At 39.4% G+C, this 17,570-nt stretch overlaps 1 protein-coding gene across 5 annotated transcripts in view; it reads left to right on the top strand.

Annotated features, from left to right (window-relative positions):
* The window catches only part of TTLL5 (tubulin tyrosine ligase like 5), a 135,827-nt gene that overhangs the window by 33,702 nt on the left and 84,555 nt on the right, over positions 1-17,570 (top strand). For all 5 annotated transcript variants that reach the window (XR_011337553.1, XM_069858581.1, XM_069858578.1 and 2 more), the window contains exons 13-23: positions 916-977; positions 1,729-1,820; positions 4,237-4,278; positions 7,273-7,386; positions 7,706-7,797; positions 8,360-8,422; positions 9,014-9,088; positions 9,659-9,697; positions 11,333-11,478; positions 12,482-12,770; positions 16,584-16,704. Coding sequence is in view for 4 of the 5 variants with exons in the window: in XM_069858581.1 (XP_069714682.1) it covers positions 916-977; positions 1,729-1,820; positions 4,237-4,278; positions 7,273-7,386; positions 7,706-7,797; positions 8,360-8,422; positions 9,014-9,088; positions 9,659-9,697; positions 11,333-11,478; positions 12,482-12,770; positions 16,584-16,704 (1,135 nt within the window). In the remaining variant the exon portion in view is untranslated. The remainder of the gene's footprint in view (positions 1-915; positions 978-1,728; positions 1,821-4,236; positions 4,279-7,272; positions 7,387-7,705; positions 7,798-8,359; positions 8,423-9,013; positions 9,089-9,658; positions 9,698-11,332; positions 11,479-12,481; positions 12,771-16,583; positions 16,705-17,570) is intronic.

Genomic DNA, 17,570 nt, shown 5'->3' on the forward strand with positions numbered 1-17,570 from the left:
GTTTTGAAACTCTCCAGGCTATTGTGTCGTGTTTTAATCTGCTTGGCTGAGTAGAAACTTAAAGATTTTGGAGTCTAATCAGAATTCAGACACTATGCTTGGCTTGAAGATGTAGATATATGCTTGGGCTCAATTTTTTTGTCTAGTACTCTCTTTTTAGCTAAAATCTAAAGAGTGAGTGTTGTCATGGCCTTTATGCTGACCCTGATACTGTAATGGAACTTGAGGACTTATTTTTGTAGATCTCCAGCTATGTATGTTTTTTGGGATACTATTTAACTTCGTAGGAGCATAGATGCACAATAAACTTTTGTAGTACTGTGAGTAAGATTTCAATTATGACGGTATAAATAAGTTTTAAATTATATATTTCCAATTGCCCTCATCCCAAGGAATCAGACTTTGCCTATCTGATCTGAGCTGTATTAATTGATTTCTTTTTTTATTTTTGTTATCCATTGAATAAATGATGAATGCTTCCCATTTGTCCCCACTGTTACCTCTTCATATCTATCACCTTCCCTAATAATTTGTTCCCATCCATTAGAACTAACCCATCTGATTTTATGATTTTATGTGGAAAAAGCATAGTTGATTGTGGTTTTTAAGAATTCTATGGCTGCAGCTGTTATCTACTCCATGAAATGTAGCACAGATACATTCTAATAAAATATTTCTAGTTAAGCAGAGCTAAAACAAGGCTGTGTGTTTTTGCATTAGATGGCTAAAGCCATCTGTTACTGTTTTGTCTTTGTATGTATGGAAGTCACCTAGTTTTCTTCCCATGTTGATTATGTCTGTGTTAAGGACTAATACAGAGAAACTTAATTGTATGATATCTTGGATATTGATGCATTCCTCTCATTTAATGCCAGACAAATAATTTCTCTTGTCCTCTGTTGCATGTGGGGATAGTGATGCTCCTTTGGACCTGAAGATCAAAGCTAGCATGCTCTCAGATATGTTCACTCTTGTAGGTGAGTGTAACAAAAAGCTCCTTCAATCTTTCCCTCATTTAAAACCAGTGAAAGATAGGTTTATGAGCTGCATGTTATTAGGTAGGTATAATAGAAAAGAACTCTAGTTAAGGAGAGCAACTGTATTTGGCACTGTGAAGTTGTGTGGATATTTTACCTTTAAAGTAATCTATTTGTGCTGCTTAGGTGGTATTAAAAGTTCCTTGCTTGGTATTTGAAGACATTGCTCTTTTTCCTTAGCAAGTGACTTCTGCTTAGCCCTCAGAGTGAGTATTCATGCATATTTTTTTAGGTTGAACGTGTGAGTTCTGGTTATACTGTGTCATGACTGTGAAAGTTGCACGACTCTGTAATGCACAGCAGCTTTTAGACATCCCTCATACCTCTTGGTTCAGTTACTTGACACAACTTAGTCCTAATACTAGAAGAGCAGAATTGTCATCATGGTCTGCTCAGTTGTTTAAGAAACAGATCTTATCTCTCTGCTGCTATTCAGTAACCTATCATATTGATTTAAGTACTTGGTTTCAAAGCAAGTTCCTCAACGTTTGAAGTAAGTTATTAAACAATGTAATACAATGTACAGTTTGGGATTAAATGAAGCAAAGTATAAAAAAGAAAAGCATCGTTTTTGTTTCTTGGATAGGGATAGGAAGATTATGTATAGACTGAGATCATTAATAGGATTGCTAAGTTTATATTCCAGGGTTTGCCTATCTTAAAATTCTCATTTGGTTCCTGATGCTCATAGGCTTTGTGTGCCAGGATCCAGGCCGGCGGTCAAGCCGGGCCATTTATCATTCATCTGAATCTGTCAGGAGAAATCCATACCAGAAGCTGCAGGTAAGTGACTTCAACAAGGCAGAGCTGAGGAGGATAGCAGGAAAATAATACTTACTGAATTTGGCTCACAGGTGAGAGCCAATGAGTGAGAGAGGTCATCTGAATTTCTAGCGTAACTACAGAAGGCACCTGGGGGATGTGCCTGAGCTATGGGCTGTTCAGCTGCGTGTGTTTTGTTGTGGGCAGTAAGCTTCCAGAACCCTAGAGCTTTATGAATGTCTTCAAGACCTCTTTCTAGGCAGAAAGAGCTCTTTTGCATTTGAAATTTAAGGCTTCTTTACCATTCACTCCTGGAATCTTTCACTTCCTTTTCCATGGATCCTCGTGACTTGCTGTGACTGTCCATTACCTTTTTGCTACAATAGTACTTTCTTAGCACTGTAATGCTGAAGGGCATTTGGCTATGAGGGATTCCATAAATGTCTGTGGAAGCAGAGCACTCACAAAAGACAGGGAGATCCCTTATGTCATTTGGACTTTCAAATGCATTTCTCCTCAGGCAAATAGACAAGTGGTGTATCGCAGTGCTCTCAAGAGCTGATGCATATGCTCCTGTGAGAGACATGCAGCATGGCTATGTATCTCAAGTTCAGTTATGAAATGAGAAGTCATTTTTCTACAGTGACAGAGTACTAATACACTATCCATTTGTGCATAGGTAGAACTTACAGAAATTGCAATGTTTTGCTTCTTCTAAAGCTTGGAGTCTTGAGTCACTGGGAGAGAGGTTAATAATTGGAAAGGTGAGATTTGAGTACTTGTAGGATGCGTGGCTGAGTCCAAAGCTTCTAAGGCTAATTTAGTAGATATATTTTCATATAGATCCCTCTGACCATAAAGGTGCTCTTTGTGGCAGACAAAAGATAAGTTAGGAAACATTCCAGAAAAAGTAACCTTCTTTCCTGGAGTAATGCAGTCAGATCCTGATGGTTTTTATCTTTTATCTGGAAAAAAATATATAAAACAATCTCAGAAAATTGAGTTGTTGGGAAGCACTGAATTTTAAGGAGGCTTTAAACTTATAGATTTGATTTGCCTAAAGAAACACAAATAGATGTAAGGTGAAATTTGCAGATTCGTAAGACAGAGCAGTGGTGATGAGGTGGAATTAATTTATCTTTTGGGACAGGTGTCCCTCTTACCTATGTTTACCAGGAACAGGCTTTTAATCCTATGATAAAAGTTTGATAGCATATTTATCTTAAGTGCCTAAATGCAAATCCCATGGCTAAATAGGTGTATAGATCTTTTCATGGTTCAAGAATGTTTTGGCCTGCTCTCTGCTGAATACATTTTATCTCAGCTTGTTGGATCTCTGATACTTCTGTTCACATTCTCAGTAGCAAAGGGTACTTCGAACCTCTACTGTTTTTCTTGACTTCTTCATGATGTCTTAAGCTTTTGGTCATGTTTAATCATTGTAAAAGTTGCTTCTTGGGAAAGAAGTGCTGATACCAGTGTTCCTGAACGTGAGGTAGTTATTCTGTTTTCTCAGTTTCACCAGACTGGGCTGCAAATTCCTGGTGCAATTCCTTGGTTTGACTCTCTACAGGGAAATGAATAATTTAGCTGCTTCCTTTGTAACTTATTGTTGTTTTGGGTTCTTTCAATTAATCGTAAACAATAAAGGGTCCTCGACCTGATTTGTATAGACCAATTATAGAGAAGAACTTGGCAGTGGTACAGCTAGGAATGATAGATGTGTCTCTTCAGAATCCTTTCTTACACCAATTTCTCCTCTTGGGCACTTGAGATGAGAGAGGCAGCCTGAATACCAACGAATGCAAGAAAAATCTAAGCTCTTGTAATAGTTTTCTTTTGAAACTACTCCTGTCATTAAACTGGTCTTGATTTTTAGGCCTGATATCAGATAAGTAATATAGGGAACTTTTTTGATGTTCTGCTGATTTTTCTACACCTGTTTGGGAATGCTATTTAGCATCGTGTTTCTCTGCAAGAACTGGAATATTGTTGATAAAATTAAACTAAATTCTATGAACAATTCTACTTGACATCATCTGTTTCTTCTTAATGCATGGCTATTAAATACTTTCCTCTGGGTAACTCTTATCTTAAAAAAAATATGAAATTGGGTCACAAGCATTGAGTTCATTCATCCATCCTGCAGAGCTCTTTTCTATGTGCTTTTGAAAATTATATGTATATCCAGATGCATTCTGTGCAGCTGAGCATATCTGAGGTTAGGATTAGTGCTGATTTTGGAATGGGGACAGGATGTGTTTGTGGATGATATGAGGAAGATCTGAACTGAGATGATAGAAGCTTTTAACTATATCTCTGGACTTCAGTTATACCCTTTTTCTTTAGGGTACTCACCACTCCTCTGCAACTCAAGCAGGGATGGTAGTGTCTTGGAGAACACAAAGTTTTTATTCTCTTGGTGTGTCTCTTACAGCATCCTGTTTCTGCACAGGCACAAACAGCAAACACCAGATTGGTAAGTACCCTTCAGCTCCTTTCACCCATATAAGGGACACAGTTTCAGATGTTACCTAGTACAATTTCTGGTGCAATTGGTCCCAAAATATATTTTGCAGCTAAGTGGCCTGGTGGGAGTTGAAGTCAACAAGAAAAGAGAAGATGAGTAGGTACTGATATATATTTCCATGTGACAAAATGAAAGGTTGGAAAAACACATTAGTTCTAACAGCTTTAAAAAGAAGAGTAGATGAGGTGATCCAAGAGTCAGGGTGAGCTGGGTCAAATACCTCAAAGTCTGTAAGCCTTACAAGTACTCTGAACTGCATTTTAATGAAATTGGATATAGATGTTTAAAGATAAAGTTGTCACTCTGGTCATAAATGATGAAGGCCGTGTCAGCTCAGTGTACTGGATTTGGTAGGTCATTGAAAAGCAAAGGAAGAGCCAGTGAAAGAACAGCAGCAAATAGCAGTGCCACACCAAAAGGGAGGAGGAGGATTAGTTTATCTTGTGTACTGCAGGAGATGGAATAAGTCTGAATGAAAAAGATAGTACAGGTAAATCTATGTTGACAAAATTCAGATGATTCCGTAAGATAAGTATTTATTAGCTGTGAGATAGTACACTCAAATTTTGCAGTTTTCTTCAGGTGACTGTGTCAAAACAGATACAGAGATAAGAAGGATTTATTAAAGATAATGGAATAATGTAGAACTACTGTGAAGTCAGACGGATCCACCTTTCCAAATGTCATATTTAGCACCCTTCTTGGAAACCACATGGACAAATCAATGTTAGTTTACAATTCTGAGCACCTGGCTGTGTGGGGACATGGCCAGGCATTAATTTGCTGCTGGGCTTCATGCACAAACATAGCAGTGATGACTCCCTTTTTTGAGGTTTCCCAGCAGGAAGGAAGGTAGGACAGATGGAATAATCTTGAGAACCCAATTCATTCTGTGTGCTGCCGTTTATGTCATTCTCTGTAAGTTTAGATGAGGCTAAGAGGAAAGAGTCTTGTGAGTAATGAGGTTTCACAGAGAATAGGAAGAATCCTTGTGCCAGCTCCTGTCAGTGCTTAGTATAATTAGAATCATGATGTGGGAACCAGAGATGCTTGCAGAATTTGGAGAGAAAACAAAGTGGTTGGATTTATCTATACTTTTAAAGATAAGCTGAGTCAAAGAGGAAACAAGATCTTTATGAATTTGGAGGCGTTTCTGTGCTACAACCACAGAGAATTCTGCAGTGAAACGCTGGAAAATATTTGTGCAGGAAGTCCAGTACAGTTGGAGTTTTTCTTTAGCATTTTGGCAGTAGCGTAGTTTGTTGTCAGGTGGGAGCCAGAGTTTCACTAGTTGTAGGAGCCAGAGCTGTAAATACACAAGCATACATATTTTTGTTTGTAAGGAATGAAATTGTCTCCATTGTGTAAAGAAAATGGAGATTACTTCATTGAAGTATTTCCTCAGTGAAGGAGATCATCTGATAGGATGAACAATTTCCTGTAATGCTATTTTTGAGCAGCAGTTCTCGCATGATGATTGTTACGGTAATGTCAGGAAATGGTTTTGAAGTGGAGTTTACCTAGTTGGGGATTTTAGAGGAAGTTATTAAGCAATGTTGTTGAGCTGTGCTTTTGAAATGGAGGAAAGCTGAGGAAGACTAAAAGCCTTTGAACTTAATGCTATCTACAGCATCAAGTAAACCTGGGTGACTACTGACATCTTTATTTCTTCTCATTTGGATTGTCTTGTTTTCTCTTGTTTTAATAAATTTTTGTCAGGCCTAACAAAATGTTTCAGCTGGCACCTGCTACATCTGTTTTCTCTTTGGATCTTTCAGTGCAGGTCACTGCAGTGTAACCCCTTTTAGTGCAACATCTGTTACTCTTGAAATTGCTTCATTTGCAGATTCTGAATAGCTGCCTGCAGTTTCTAATGAAACAAAGAATGGAATTCAAATCAATCCTTACCAATAAGGTTACAACCTGATCTTGCCATGAGTTTTATTTCTATCTAACCAGTATAGGATATTCAGTGTAAAATTTCTGTCATGTTTTGTTCTTCTTTCTGAATTAAGAAGTCTCTCTGTGCATTCTTTGCTCAGTATAGAGCTGAAAGAAAATCTGAATTTTATATAAAGGCATGCAACCATCTCAGCTGGACTCTTTTAATGCTATTTTTACAGAGGGAGTTCATCTGAACTGGGCCCAAAACCAGCTAAAATGCACTTGAGAACGTGTTCAAAGACTGCAGTCTTGCTCGACTTTTAAGGTTTTATAATCCTGCTTATCTGAAGACATTTTAAATTCCTGTCCTTTGCTAGAATTGATCAGGACTGCCCATCAGGCTAAGAGTGAGCTTGGAGAGGCTGCTTGCAAATGATTTCTTTTCTTATTTTTAAAATTTGCATATATATGCAAATTTGCATGATATATCTGTGTACTTACAGAAGATATGTCCAGTAAATGCAAAAAGTAGCAAGTTGAGATCTGGCAGTATAGTAACAAAAAAATATCAGGTGAACTTAATTTTCCTGCAACTTTCTCTCATCAGTGAATTACAGTTCTGTTGTTCTGCTGTAGCAACACAGCTGGAACAGATAGTCATGGTTCTGATATCATTGAGCTGTGAATCCAGGTGTGTTTGGGGCCTGTGAATGTGAATGCTGTGCCACTCGGGTGAGGATTTTTCTGTGCGAAATCCTGGCTTTGGTGCTTTTGAATATGTTTCATGTTTTTCTGGAAGGGTCCAGGGATGTAAACACTGGCACTGGTGCCCAAGTTGTAACTTCTGCTGTGCTAAAAATTAGGAACTTGGATACTCACAACTAGTGCTCACTGGGATATGGACTCCTCAGCAGCTGGAGTGTGGAATTTTGAATTCTGACTGTAGTACTCTGGAGTGTAGATTCAGCTGGGAATTGGGTCCTGGAATTTAAGTGTAACTTTTTTAAAGTAAGTTAAGAGAGGATAAGGGAAAAATCTGGATTCACACTGTCTCTACAGCGTACCCGTCCTCCGTCTGCCAGTGATGCTGAAATTAAAACCCTAGTGCCCTCAGGCAGGGAAAAAGCAACAGGAAGGCAAGGCAGCTCTGTGCTAGGTCTCTCCATGGAGCAGGTGAGTAGGCTATTAAGTATCTTTTATTTACCTTGGCTTTCATGCTATATGTGGGGTCATTTGCTCAGTAAAGGGCAAATGCATGAGTTTTGCTACTGCTACTGCTCTTGCACTCAGTCATGCCAGTCGTATGAATGTGCTCCAAGTAGTGATAGACTCAAAATTTCAATACAAAATAAAATTGCTTAAGAATATTGTTTGTATCCAGTTTACTCCCAGGACTCCAGTAATAGTCTTGTCCTCTGAAACTCAGATTTTTCTAGGGTTCTTTTTTCTTTTATCTATTTTGCTGAGTATTTTTTTCTATTTTTATTCCAAGATAAATGTTCTTCGTCGAGTGAGAGAGGAAGATGAACGGAGAGGTGGCTTTGTCCGAATATTCCCTACTCCACTAACATGGGACCATTATGGGTAAGAATAAGAATCCAATAGAATGGCTCGGTGCTGCATTGATGCTCTATGTTGAGAGATATTCTGTGTCGGATATATATAAATCAACCAGCTTAGCAATAGGGGAGTCACATATTGAGGGGTTTGGTAGAGTTTTAGTGTTGAGGATGCTTTTTTGATCCCTTGTTTTTAACTGCAGCCGCTTTGTCTAACTGCACCTCATGGAAAGGTATCAAGCATCATTTCTGGTGTTGCTTTTCTGTCAGAATAAAAATATCTTCAGATAATCCATTCCTGCTATCTGTTTTTATATCCTGGAGCTGCACATACTATATACTTCGTCATTCATCCAAAACCATAATATTACACTTTTCTGATTTTTTTTTCTAGTCTGTGACGTTTCTCTGTCTCTTGGCTCACCAGGAGCTTCAGCTGGAAAATGGATAGCTCCCTCCTCTTTTCAGTTACAGTGTAGCATATTGTCTCCATCCACTTCTGAGATGTTTTTTATAGATAACTTATTTCTGTATTATGCTGTATTATGTGAGATCTATCTTGATATATCTTGTATTTTTTTTTCTAGATCCTTTTTAGAGCACAAGACATCAATGAACTACATGCTGGCTACACATCTGTTTCAGGACAGGTAGAAAACTTTTCTTCTTGAGAGGGAGGCAAGTGGCACAAACAGCATGAAAAGGATTGATTTCATACGTACCTAATGTTATAAATACTGGTCACTCCCTGTGATTTATATGGGTGGTAGTAGTTGTGCATCTCTTTTCTAGTGTGCCAGTGTCTGTGGAGGTTTCTCACATTTTTGCATGTTGTGCTTCTGAGTCTAAGGGCGAAAAGGACAATATGCAAAAGATATGGGAATCATTGGTGTAAAAAGATTACTATAAAGCTGAAAAATCTTCAAGTGCGTAGGCTTCTCTGTGAAGGGATTATTGGTGGTGCTTGCTTATTGCCTTTTCTTTCAAATTTACAGTCACATTGGAGCTTGTCCTCTGAGGGGTTTGATGCACGGATTACTGCCTGATGAGCAGAAGACCTTTATTTAGGCTTAATGACTCCTTTATATATGTTGACTAGTAAGAACACATGCCGTTTTTCTTTACGATGATTGATTGTTTTTGCTACTTGTTCCCGTGCCTAGGCCAGGCATGCGACATGGTGTTATACAGTTGGCTAAGACTAACTGTTCATGCCTTCTTCGTGTTTCTTCTTCTCTCAGCCAACATCTTTCAAGGACAGCCTCTGTTTCCCTGTGTCCTTCGGCCTGCAAAAACCTCCACAGTCCTCATGTAAAGTAAGCACTGAAATTTACTCCAAAGGTTTGGTATTCCTATCCCTCGACCTGTACAAGCATGATTTGATCCCTTTTTCTCTGAATTGTGCTTGGGTGGAAATGGCAGTTCATGCTGCTGACTGAACTTCCACTGAGAGTTGTGTGCAATATCTTCCACTTTAAAACCCATCCTTCTCAATAGTTGTTATTATCAAAGTTTAGGATCCACAGTCAAGTAACTGCAGAGTAATGATAAGGTTTCTGATTGAGGAGACAATATTTACGGAAGCTTTTCCTGCATCAATACTGTATGATGTTTTTGCTTTCCTGCATATTTTCAGGGATGTGTCTAGAGGGCACTTCCAGATGATGCTTTCTCCAATTTAAGCCACGCAGATGCAAGCATCAACTGTAGAACAGCTGCTTAGATTTCCTCTTTTGGAGCCTTTTTTCCTCCTCCTTTAAGACAGAAACACAAGGAATTATGTAAATTTGTCCTTTTCATTGTAAATGTGAAAGACTTTGGAGGCTTTATAATCCAGTCAGTGATCCAAAACAGAAGTGATTTTTTTTCTTTTTTTCCCTTTGCAGGGGCAAGCTGAGAGGAGACTTTATCACTGGGAGATCTCGGTAAATAGCTTCTAATTAAATAATTTGTACGTTGTAGAATTTATTCTCAGTTTAGATTTTCTGCAGCTTCATCCTCTTAAGTCCATTGTCAATACCTTTTCTACCTGAAAGCCATCAAACTGATTTTAGTAAAGAAAGTACAGTGCGTGAAGAGAATGCCAGCGTATGGGATGGGATATCTTACAGAGGAACCTGGACAAGCTCAAGAAGTGGGCCCATATGAACCTCATGAGGTTCAACAAAGCCAAGTGCAAGGTCCTGCAACCCTGGTATCAATACAAGCTAGGATTGAAGGGATTGAGAACAGCCCTGCCGAGAAGGATTTGGGAGTACTGGTGGATGAAAAGCTGGACATGACCAGCAATGTGTACTTGCAGCCCAGAAATCCAACTGTATCTGGGGCTACATCAAAGGACGTGTTGCCAGCAGGCCAAGGGAGGTGATTCTTTGGGGGCTCTGATGAGACCCCACCTGGAGTACTGTATCCATCTCTGGAGCCCTCAGCACAGGAAAGACATGGACCTGTTGAAGCAGGTCCAGAGGAGGGCCACAAACATTACCAGGGGGGTGGAATACTTCTCCTGTGAGGAAACGCTTTGAGAGTTGGCGTTGTTCAGCCTGGAGAATTGAAAGCTCTGGGGAGACCTTATTGCAGACTTACAGTACTCAAAGGGGGACAAAAATTTTAGCAGGGCCTGTTACAATAGGACAAGGATGTGATGGTTTTAAACTAAAAGAGGGTAGGTTTAGACTGGGGTATAAGGAAGACATTTTTTTATATGAGGGTGGTGCAACACTAGCTCAGGTTTCCCGGAGATGTGGTAGATGCTCCATTCCTGGAAACATTCAAGGCCAGGTTGCATAGGGCTATGAACAACCTGATCCAGTTGAAGACATAACTGCTTGCTGCAGGGAGGTTGGACTAGATGACCTTCATGGTCCCTTCCAATCCAAACCATTCTGTGATTCTGCGTGGACAGCTTAAGTTTTGTTGGATTGAATCTTAAAATTGACCACTTAGCCTTCGTACTATGACACTCCTGCCATATTGATAATCTTCATCATTGAGCGCTCTCAAAAGATCCCAAATGCTGGATCTTTGTATACTGGCAGAAAGTTACGTTTGTCTCCCTTAAGGAATCCAATGGGGCTCCTCCCTTGATTTAAGCAGGTCTTGTACAAAGGTTGTCATTTTTTAGATTATGTTAAAATTCTTTTCTCTGACCAAATAGTGGAGAACAAACTGTCTGCATCAAAGGTTCAGAAGACTGTACTCGTGTCCATGTGTTCTTTTCCCACTCCTCTCCATTGTTCTGTTCTCTTGAAATTCAGTTTTCCCTATTAATTGTGCCTTCAGCTGCTACATGGTGGACAGATGCTGCTCAATCATGAAAGCATGACACTAGATAAGTGCATTTTGGGGCTTTGAGAGATGGTGTTCTGTGAAGTACTTGCAAGACTCCCTTCAAACATTTGCAGGCTTTAGGTAGAGTGAAGTTGGTCTGATCATAAATATTTCTTCCTTGTGTTAGGAAAACTGTTTCTTGAAGAAATTTAATCTACTACAAAATGTCTTGAATCATCAGAGAGAAGTATAAAGGGAGATTGAGGATGTCTGTGTATTATGCTTCCCAGAGCAGGTCTTAATGGAAGGCTGGATATGAGGCTGGAAGCTGTAGATTCTCATGCTCCATTTTATGAGAGAAAGCTTGTTTCACTGGAGCTACGGAAACGCCAGCGATGTCATGGCAAGGCTAGGGCAGCACGGACAAAATCATCAGGTATGCATGGCTAAAGTCTTAGATGAGTAGCTAGTCAAAAACTAGCAAGCTGTTAAATTTTTAATTTTAAATGTGTGTGAATAGGGTTGTTCTGACTTTCATAGTCCCTGATAAAATTCAATGGTTGAAGTCAGTAGCTTTCATTTAAAGCGTTAATAGTTTTCACTTCATTCCTATTCTGAGCTTCCTGCCTTCTCAGTGCTTAGAATTTCATTCCCACCATTCCATATTCCCATGTGTAGAACTAAAGGTAATCAATATTTACCTGAAGATGAGCTCGTGGTTGCATTTTGGGTACAAGGGTGCCGTGGTATACATGCCTCTATAGTCTTCCAGCTTTTCAGAGAAACATGAAAACTTTGGACTTTCTAGGCTAGTTCTCTCCTCTACAGCAGCTGGAATGAGAGAAATTCTTTTCCAGCTGACGTGGGAAAAACTTTGAAGCATACAAAGATGAATGATTCTTAAAGTGGCTGTACCTGATGCCGTTATCTAAACTCTTTATAGTAGCTATTTGATACTGACTGCAGTGGGAGAGATTGTATTTTATAAAATGCTTTTTGGTGCTGTGTTAAGGTATGTGATCTTTATTGACACGTGGAAGTTAAGATTCTGTAGCTTTGTTTTTTCTGACACATAAAAATACAAAAATGACTATATACATCGAGTATGACTATGTATGCCAGTATTTGTGAGAATCGGGATAAAATGTAGGAATATGCCTGTTTCTTTTTTAATTTTTTTTTTATTTGTAATGTTAAGACAAGAGTTCTAGTCTGTTTTCTCTGATGTTGGGAAAATGGGCTTCTCAACTGTTTGATGCACAAGCAGAAAGACAGAAAGAATCAAAGGCAGCTATACTTAAAGATGCTACTCTAAGATGATCGTGTTCTAAACTCTTCTGCTAGAAGGGCAGAAGTAAACCAAAATGTGTAAATAGCAGGACAGTCTTCCCTATTTCTTTCTTTCTTAACCAGCATAGGTGATTTCTTCTCTACTACAGGGACATCAAAACCAACAAAGCTGTCCCTCAAGTTGGACACAGAAGGTGAGGAGGAAGAAGAGCTTGATGCAGAAGAAGATAAAGAGCTAGGTAGAACTGTTGACTCACTTTCGGGCACCCAGGTGAAAAGCAAACCAAAGCTCTCCAGCTTGGTGAAAACTACTTGTAAGGAGGGCTTGCCAAAAGAATTTGACAAGAAGACTGGAAATGGAGACCAGTTTGTTCAAAAATCAGACTCAGAATCTCAGTTTAACTTGCTGCAGGTTCTTCAAAAGCATGGAAACCTGAGGTGAGAAATTTCTGTGTATTGTCTTAAGTTTTGACTAGAGCTAATATTGGTGAAAATATGGAGGAGGTACACTTAGTGCTGCATTGTGAACGAGTGTGGGGAGATAAGAGGTCCCTGGAGAAAAGGGCCTGGATTTTTGTCTAACTGTGGGCTGCCTTCACAACTAGTAGGCACAGGAGGGCAATGGTTGTAGTGACTGACGGTTTACCTAAATGCCTGACCTGTTAGATCAATATAAAGTATAAGCCATAGTTTCCATTGCTGTTCTTTAATTTTGTGATGTAAGCTGTTATTTGGTCAACTCGGGCTTCTAAAATGCCTCTCTGTCTTAATGCAGGATGCCTACTATTGAATCCTAAAATTCATAATTTCATACTTTGTGTTTCCAAAGAAGTGGATATAAACATAGAATCATTAAGGTTGGGAAAGACTTTTAAGATTGATTCCAATTGTATATATTAAACTATCCAAGAAAGGTTGGGCATGAATACATCAGTGCTGCCTCTCCATAAAATTGGTTTTCTCATTTTTGTGCTTTTATTTTTTTGGTGATAGAATTTTTACTTCTAATAATAATTTCTGGTCAAGGTCATCACCTCTGGAGAACAAGATAGGCGAGACAAATTACTGAAGCATCTCATTGCCTATTGTTGATTATGACAGTTTGGAGCAGAGTATGTTCCGATCCATGGCTCTGTTGCTTGGAGGAGCCTGTGTAGAATAACACTATCAAGGCTCCTACTAGATGTTTAGAAGCATCATCCCCTCCTTAAATATGGATAGTAAAACTGTCTGCTCGCAAATGGAAAGGAAGGGCAAGAAAAAGAGTGATCACAGATACCTGTGTAGGAGGATTTTATGTCTTCTAGATAAGAAGCAGCATTATGCTTTTTGTAAAAAGTGTCCAAAGGTAGAGAAAATAATTGTTGCTTTCCTAGTTTAGTTTTGGGAAGGATTTATGGATTATTAAATGGATTTGGGAATTATTCTGGTTTCTTCTCGGGACAAGGACATTTGCTGTCATGACAGGGAAGATTCTGAAATCTGTTTTGAGGATGAACGTGGTAATGCTGTCATCTATATATATAGAACTGACTCCTGGCATAACGTAAGCTCTATCTGTTGTTCCTGGCAGAATTTTTCTCAGCGCCCAGTACTGCTGGGGTTCCCCACAGAAGCGTGAAAGGCTTGTGGTGATCTCATATTCCTGGATTGTGCTGGGTTTAGCCTCATCTGATCTGTCATTAATGAAAGCTTTACTTGTGGGGTCAACAGGCATATGAGCTGAAGTAATGAAATTTTAATGTAAAATAAACCAGGCCTGTTTTGATTAGTTCTTGTAAGTGGTAGGACTTCTCTCTGTTCGTTAATTGGCCTGATGAAGCAATTTTTCTGCCTTCTACACATTGTGTACTACTGGTGAAGAAGAGGTGACAACCAAATGAAGCATATTCCTCTAATTGTGCCGTTCCCAGGGAAATAAATAAAAGGCAGTTACTTGTTCCTGCATTGAGGGTTTCATGTTTCGATATTCCACGTGCTGGAGGACAGGCAGTGTTATACAAGGACCTGCTTCAATTTCCTGTTTTGTAATCACAGAAGTATCAGGTGCCCACAAAGAACTGTATTACTGTGCTGATGTTGATAACGGGAATTTCTTAGTTCCTGCCACCACAAATCTCGAATTCCTGGTCACAAGATGCTTGAGTTACACCTAAACCAAACCTGGCAGCCCTAGAGAGCTCGTGGGGGAAAGCCTTTCCTGATATATGGTGGCCTGATGTATGAAGTATTAGTTCTAAGTCAGGATTTGGAGTGTTGTCTTGATGTTCCACATGTGGAGAGAGAAGGTAGTTGTTCACATATGAAGAGAGAAGGTTGTAGTAACAAGCAGCATACAGAACTTGGTGGTGTTACAAGGTCTGCTGTGCATTCTAGAGTTCCCTAGAAGACAGAAATTGTAACGAGGTATTTTTATCATGTTTTAGTTATTGCAGTACCGGTACAGCCATCCACAGAGGATGTTAGTATGGGACTCTTGTGAACTCATCATTTGCTCAGGCTTTCATCTGGGCATGCTCTTCCAGAAGCATCAAAACCTCCTATTTAAGTAGATGTGTGGATACTTCTAATATGTTTTATTTAACTTCAATTCTTACACAGATAGAAAAGTAGTGGAATAAATATGGAAAGAACTAGATGACCTTGAGAATGGGAATAATATAACTAGGATGAAATTCTGTTGCACAAAGTGCAAAGGCATGCTTTTAAGAACTAATAATTTGGAGCAGAAATTCTGTCAGCAGGATGTTCATCAACTGGAAATTAATTATAAGGAAAAATATCTTGCATGCTTGTTGATCACAGGAGGTTTGTGGAGCTCTGTCATGCATGCATGAAAACACCAAATGGTCTAGGGTTTATCACTTAAGATACTTCTGAGACTTCTTGTGGAGTATTGTGTACAGTTACTATCACCCATGTTCACGGACGGTAAGTTGGAGCTGGAACAGATGGAGAGGAGCTGCCAGTCTCATCTTGTCACCAGTGTGGGTGCTTTGTTAGAAGACACTGAAAGATGTGGATAGTTCATACCAATAAAATGAAAACCATAAAAAGATGTATTTGTTAATAAGTACATTTGCTGCAGGAAACCCATCAGGGATGAAATTATTTAATATACGGGAGAATGTTGGAGAAAGAAAAAGCAAATATAAACTGCTCATGAGTGAAGATAGGCTGGGTAGTGAAGAATTTTTCTAATTATTAGAAAAGTAAATTATTGAATAATATTCCAGGAAACTAATGGGTCAAAACCACTAGTTTGTTTTAAGATGAAACTTGGTAATTTTATAGAAAAGATGAGGACATTGCCTGTAATAGAAAGGGAATCTGTCCCTGACACCAAAGCCCATACTACTTCTGCATTCTTATGAAAAGGAAAGAGGAAATTTTCCTTGGCAATTCAAGGGCCAGCTTGTAGCAACTGTGGGAAAAACTGTAAGGAGGAATGGAGACTGGGAGAGCAGAATGTTGGAGAGGAGCGTTTAGGCCAAGATAGCAGTGAACAGAATTAGGCAAGGCTTTCGGCAGTTTCTCTCATAGCAGATGCATATGCTGTAGTGACTGCCATTGCGAGGGAATGAGAAGCAACATGGCCCTCCCAGTCCTGCCCTAGTCCTTTCCTCAGTTCACGCTCACAGCTTGTTGACATGTTCCACCAGATGCACAGCAGATTTTACTGATGTTCCTTCATTCTTCGGTGGTGCCTTGCTCAATGATATTTGGTTTGTGTCTTTGGGCAGCAGGGAAAGAGCTCAATTTCACAGATTTAATTCTTTCATTTCCAATGGGAATTGCAGGGCCTTTGTTGTAACTCTGGCACCAGTACCAAGTCCTTTGTTTATTTTATGGTCTGTTGTTGTGGTGTTCAAAATGCTTGTGAAGAGAGAGGCCTGGGAGAGTCTTGAATTTGGTTTAAAAATACACACTTTTGCTGATGTTTCTGTTATTGGCCTTTGGAGGAGAGTAGCTAAGGCTGTGAAAAGGCAAGGAGAGCATTCCATTTTTAGAGATGATCTTAGAACTTAGAGAGCATCTGCCATCTTTTGTATCTCATGCAATACCTCCCCCATCTTGATGACCTGAAGGTCTCCTTGAAAATACTGGTGGGGTGACAGGGTGGTTCTTCCCTAGAGAGCTCTTCAGCATATTTGCACCTAGGAGGTCCTTGCTGACTGTACTTTGGTCCACAAGCTGTAACTCTTCCCATTACCAGTCGAAAGACAGCTGACTGATTCTCTTGGTCCACAGTAAAGTGCAAGCTCGAAGGGCTTTCTCTGCATATCTACAGCATGTTCAGTTGCGACTGATGAAGGAGGCTGGTGTCCACGTCCAGAATCCTGCCTGGACTGCCAAGGAGGATGAGCAAATGGTAAGAATCTTTGTGTTGGCTGGACTGAGAAGCCAAGCTGAAATCTGCCTTCAGAGTTTTGAGGTCAGTTTCCATTCTTATAACGTAGATTTTAGTTGTCTATCTAGCTGCCAGTAGTTGTATTTTAATATATAGACAAGGTAGGTCTGCTGACTGATATCTGAGCAGCAATAGACTGCTCTTAATGACTAGGGCATGACAGACATTTAAGCTGCTCAGGTCTTTGACCAGTTCTTCACTGATCTCTGAGCTTACCTGCTTTTGAATTCTTCTAAGGTTCTTTAAGATTACTTGGCAATATCTGGTTTCTACTGTGTTAAACAAAGCATATATCTACTCAAATAGGATAGGTAGCTGGTTAAGGTTTTTCTCCTACAAACTGTTTTAGTCTTTGCAGGCATCTGTGCTTAGGAATCTTCCTTGCATTCTAGATAAAGGGGAAAAAAAAGGAAAAGCCACTGAGGAGGAGGAGTTACTTTCTTGCATACCTGTTGTTTTTTTTAAAAACGTGATGGATTTTTCTAGGCAGTATTTTAAGGCCCTATATTTGATGTATATACATTTTAAAGAGTGGAACAAGCTCGGATCTCCTCGCAAACCTTCCTAAAAGAGCTTTGTGTGGTAGGCTCTTGAGCTTTCTGCAAATCTAAATGCATTCTTACTGATTGCATGTTGCAGGGAAACAGCCAGCACAGTTCAGAGATAAAACTGTGTGTCAAGAACAATCAGTCGACTCAGTGGAAAATGTTACCCTTGCTCTTTCCAAGTGGAAATTAAAACTGGCTTTTTGAGAGTCACTTTGTCTGCTGTACTGTGAAAAATAATGTTTAAAATAACAGATCAAACCAGCCTGGAGTAATGGCAGT

Source organism: Phaenicophaeus curvirostris, chromosome 5 (genome assembly GCF_032191515.1).
Source record: "Phaenicophaeus curvirostris isolate KB17595 chromosome 5, BPBGC_Pcur_1.0, whole genome shotgun sequence".
Taxonomy (NCBI): domain Eukaryota; kingdom Metazoa; phylum Chordata; class Aves; order Cuculiformes; family Cuculidae; genus Phaenicophaeus; species Phaenicophaeus curvirostris.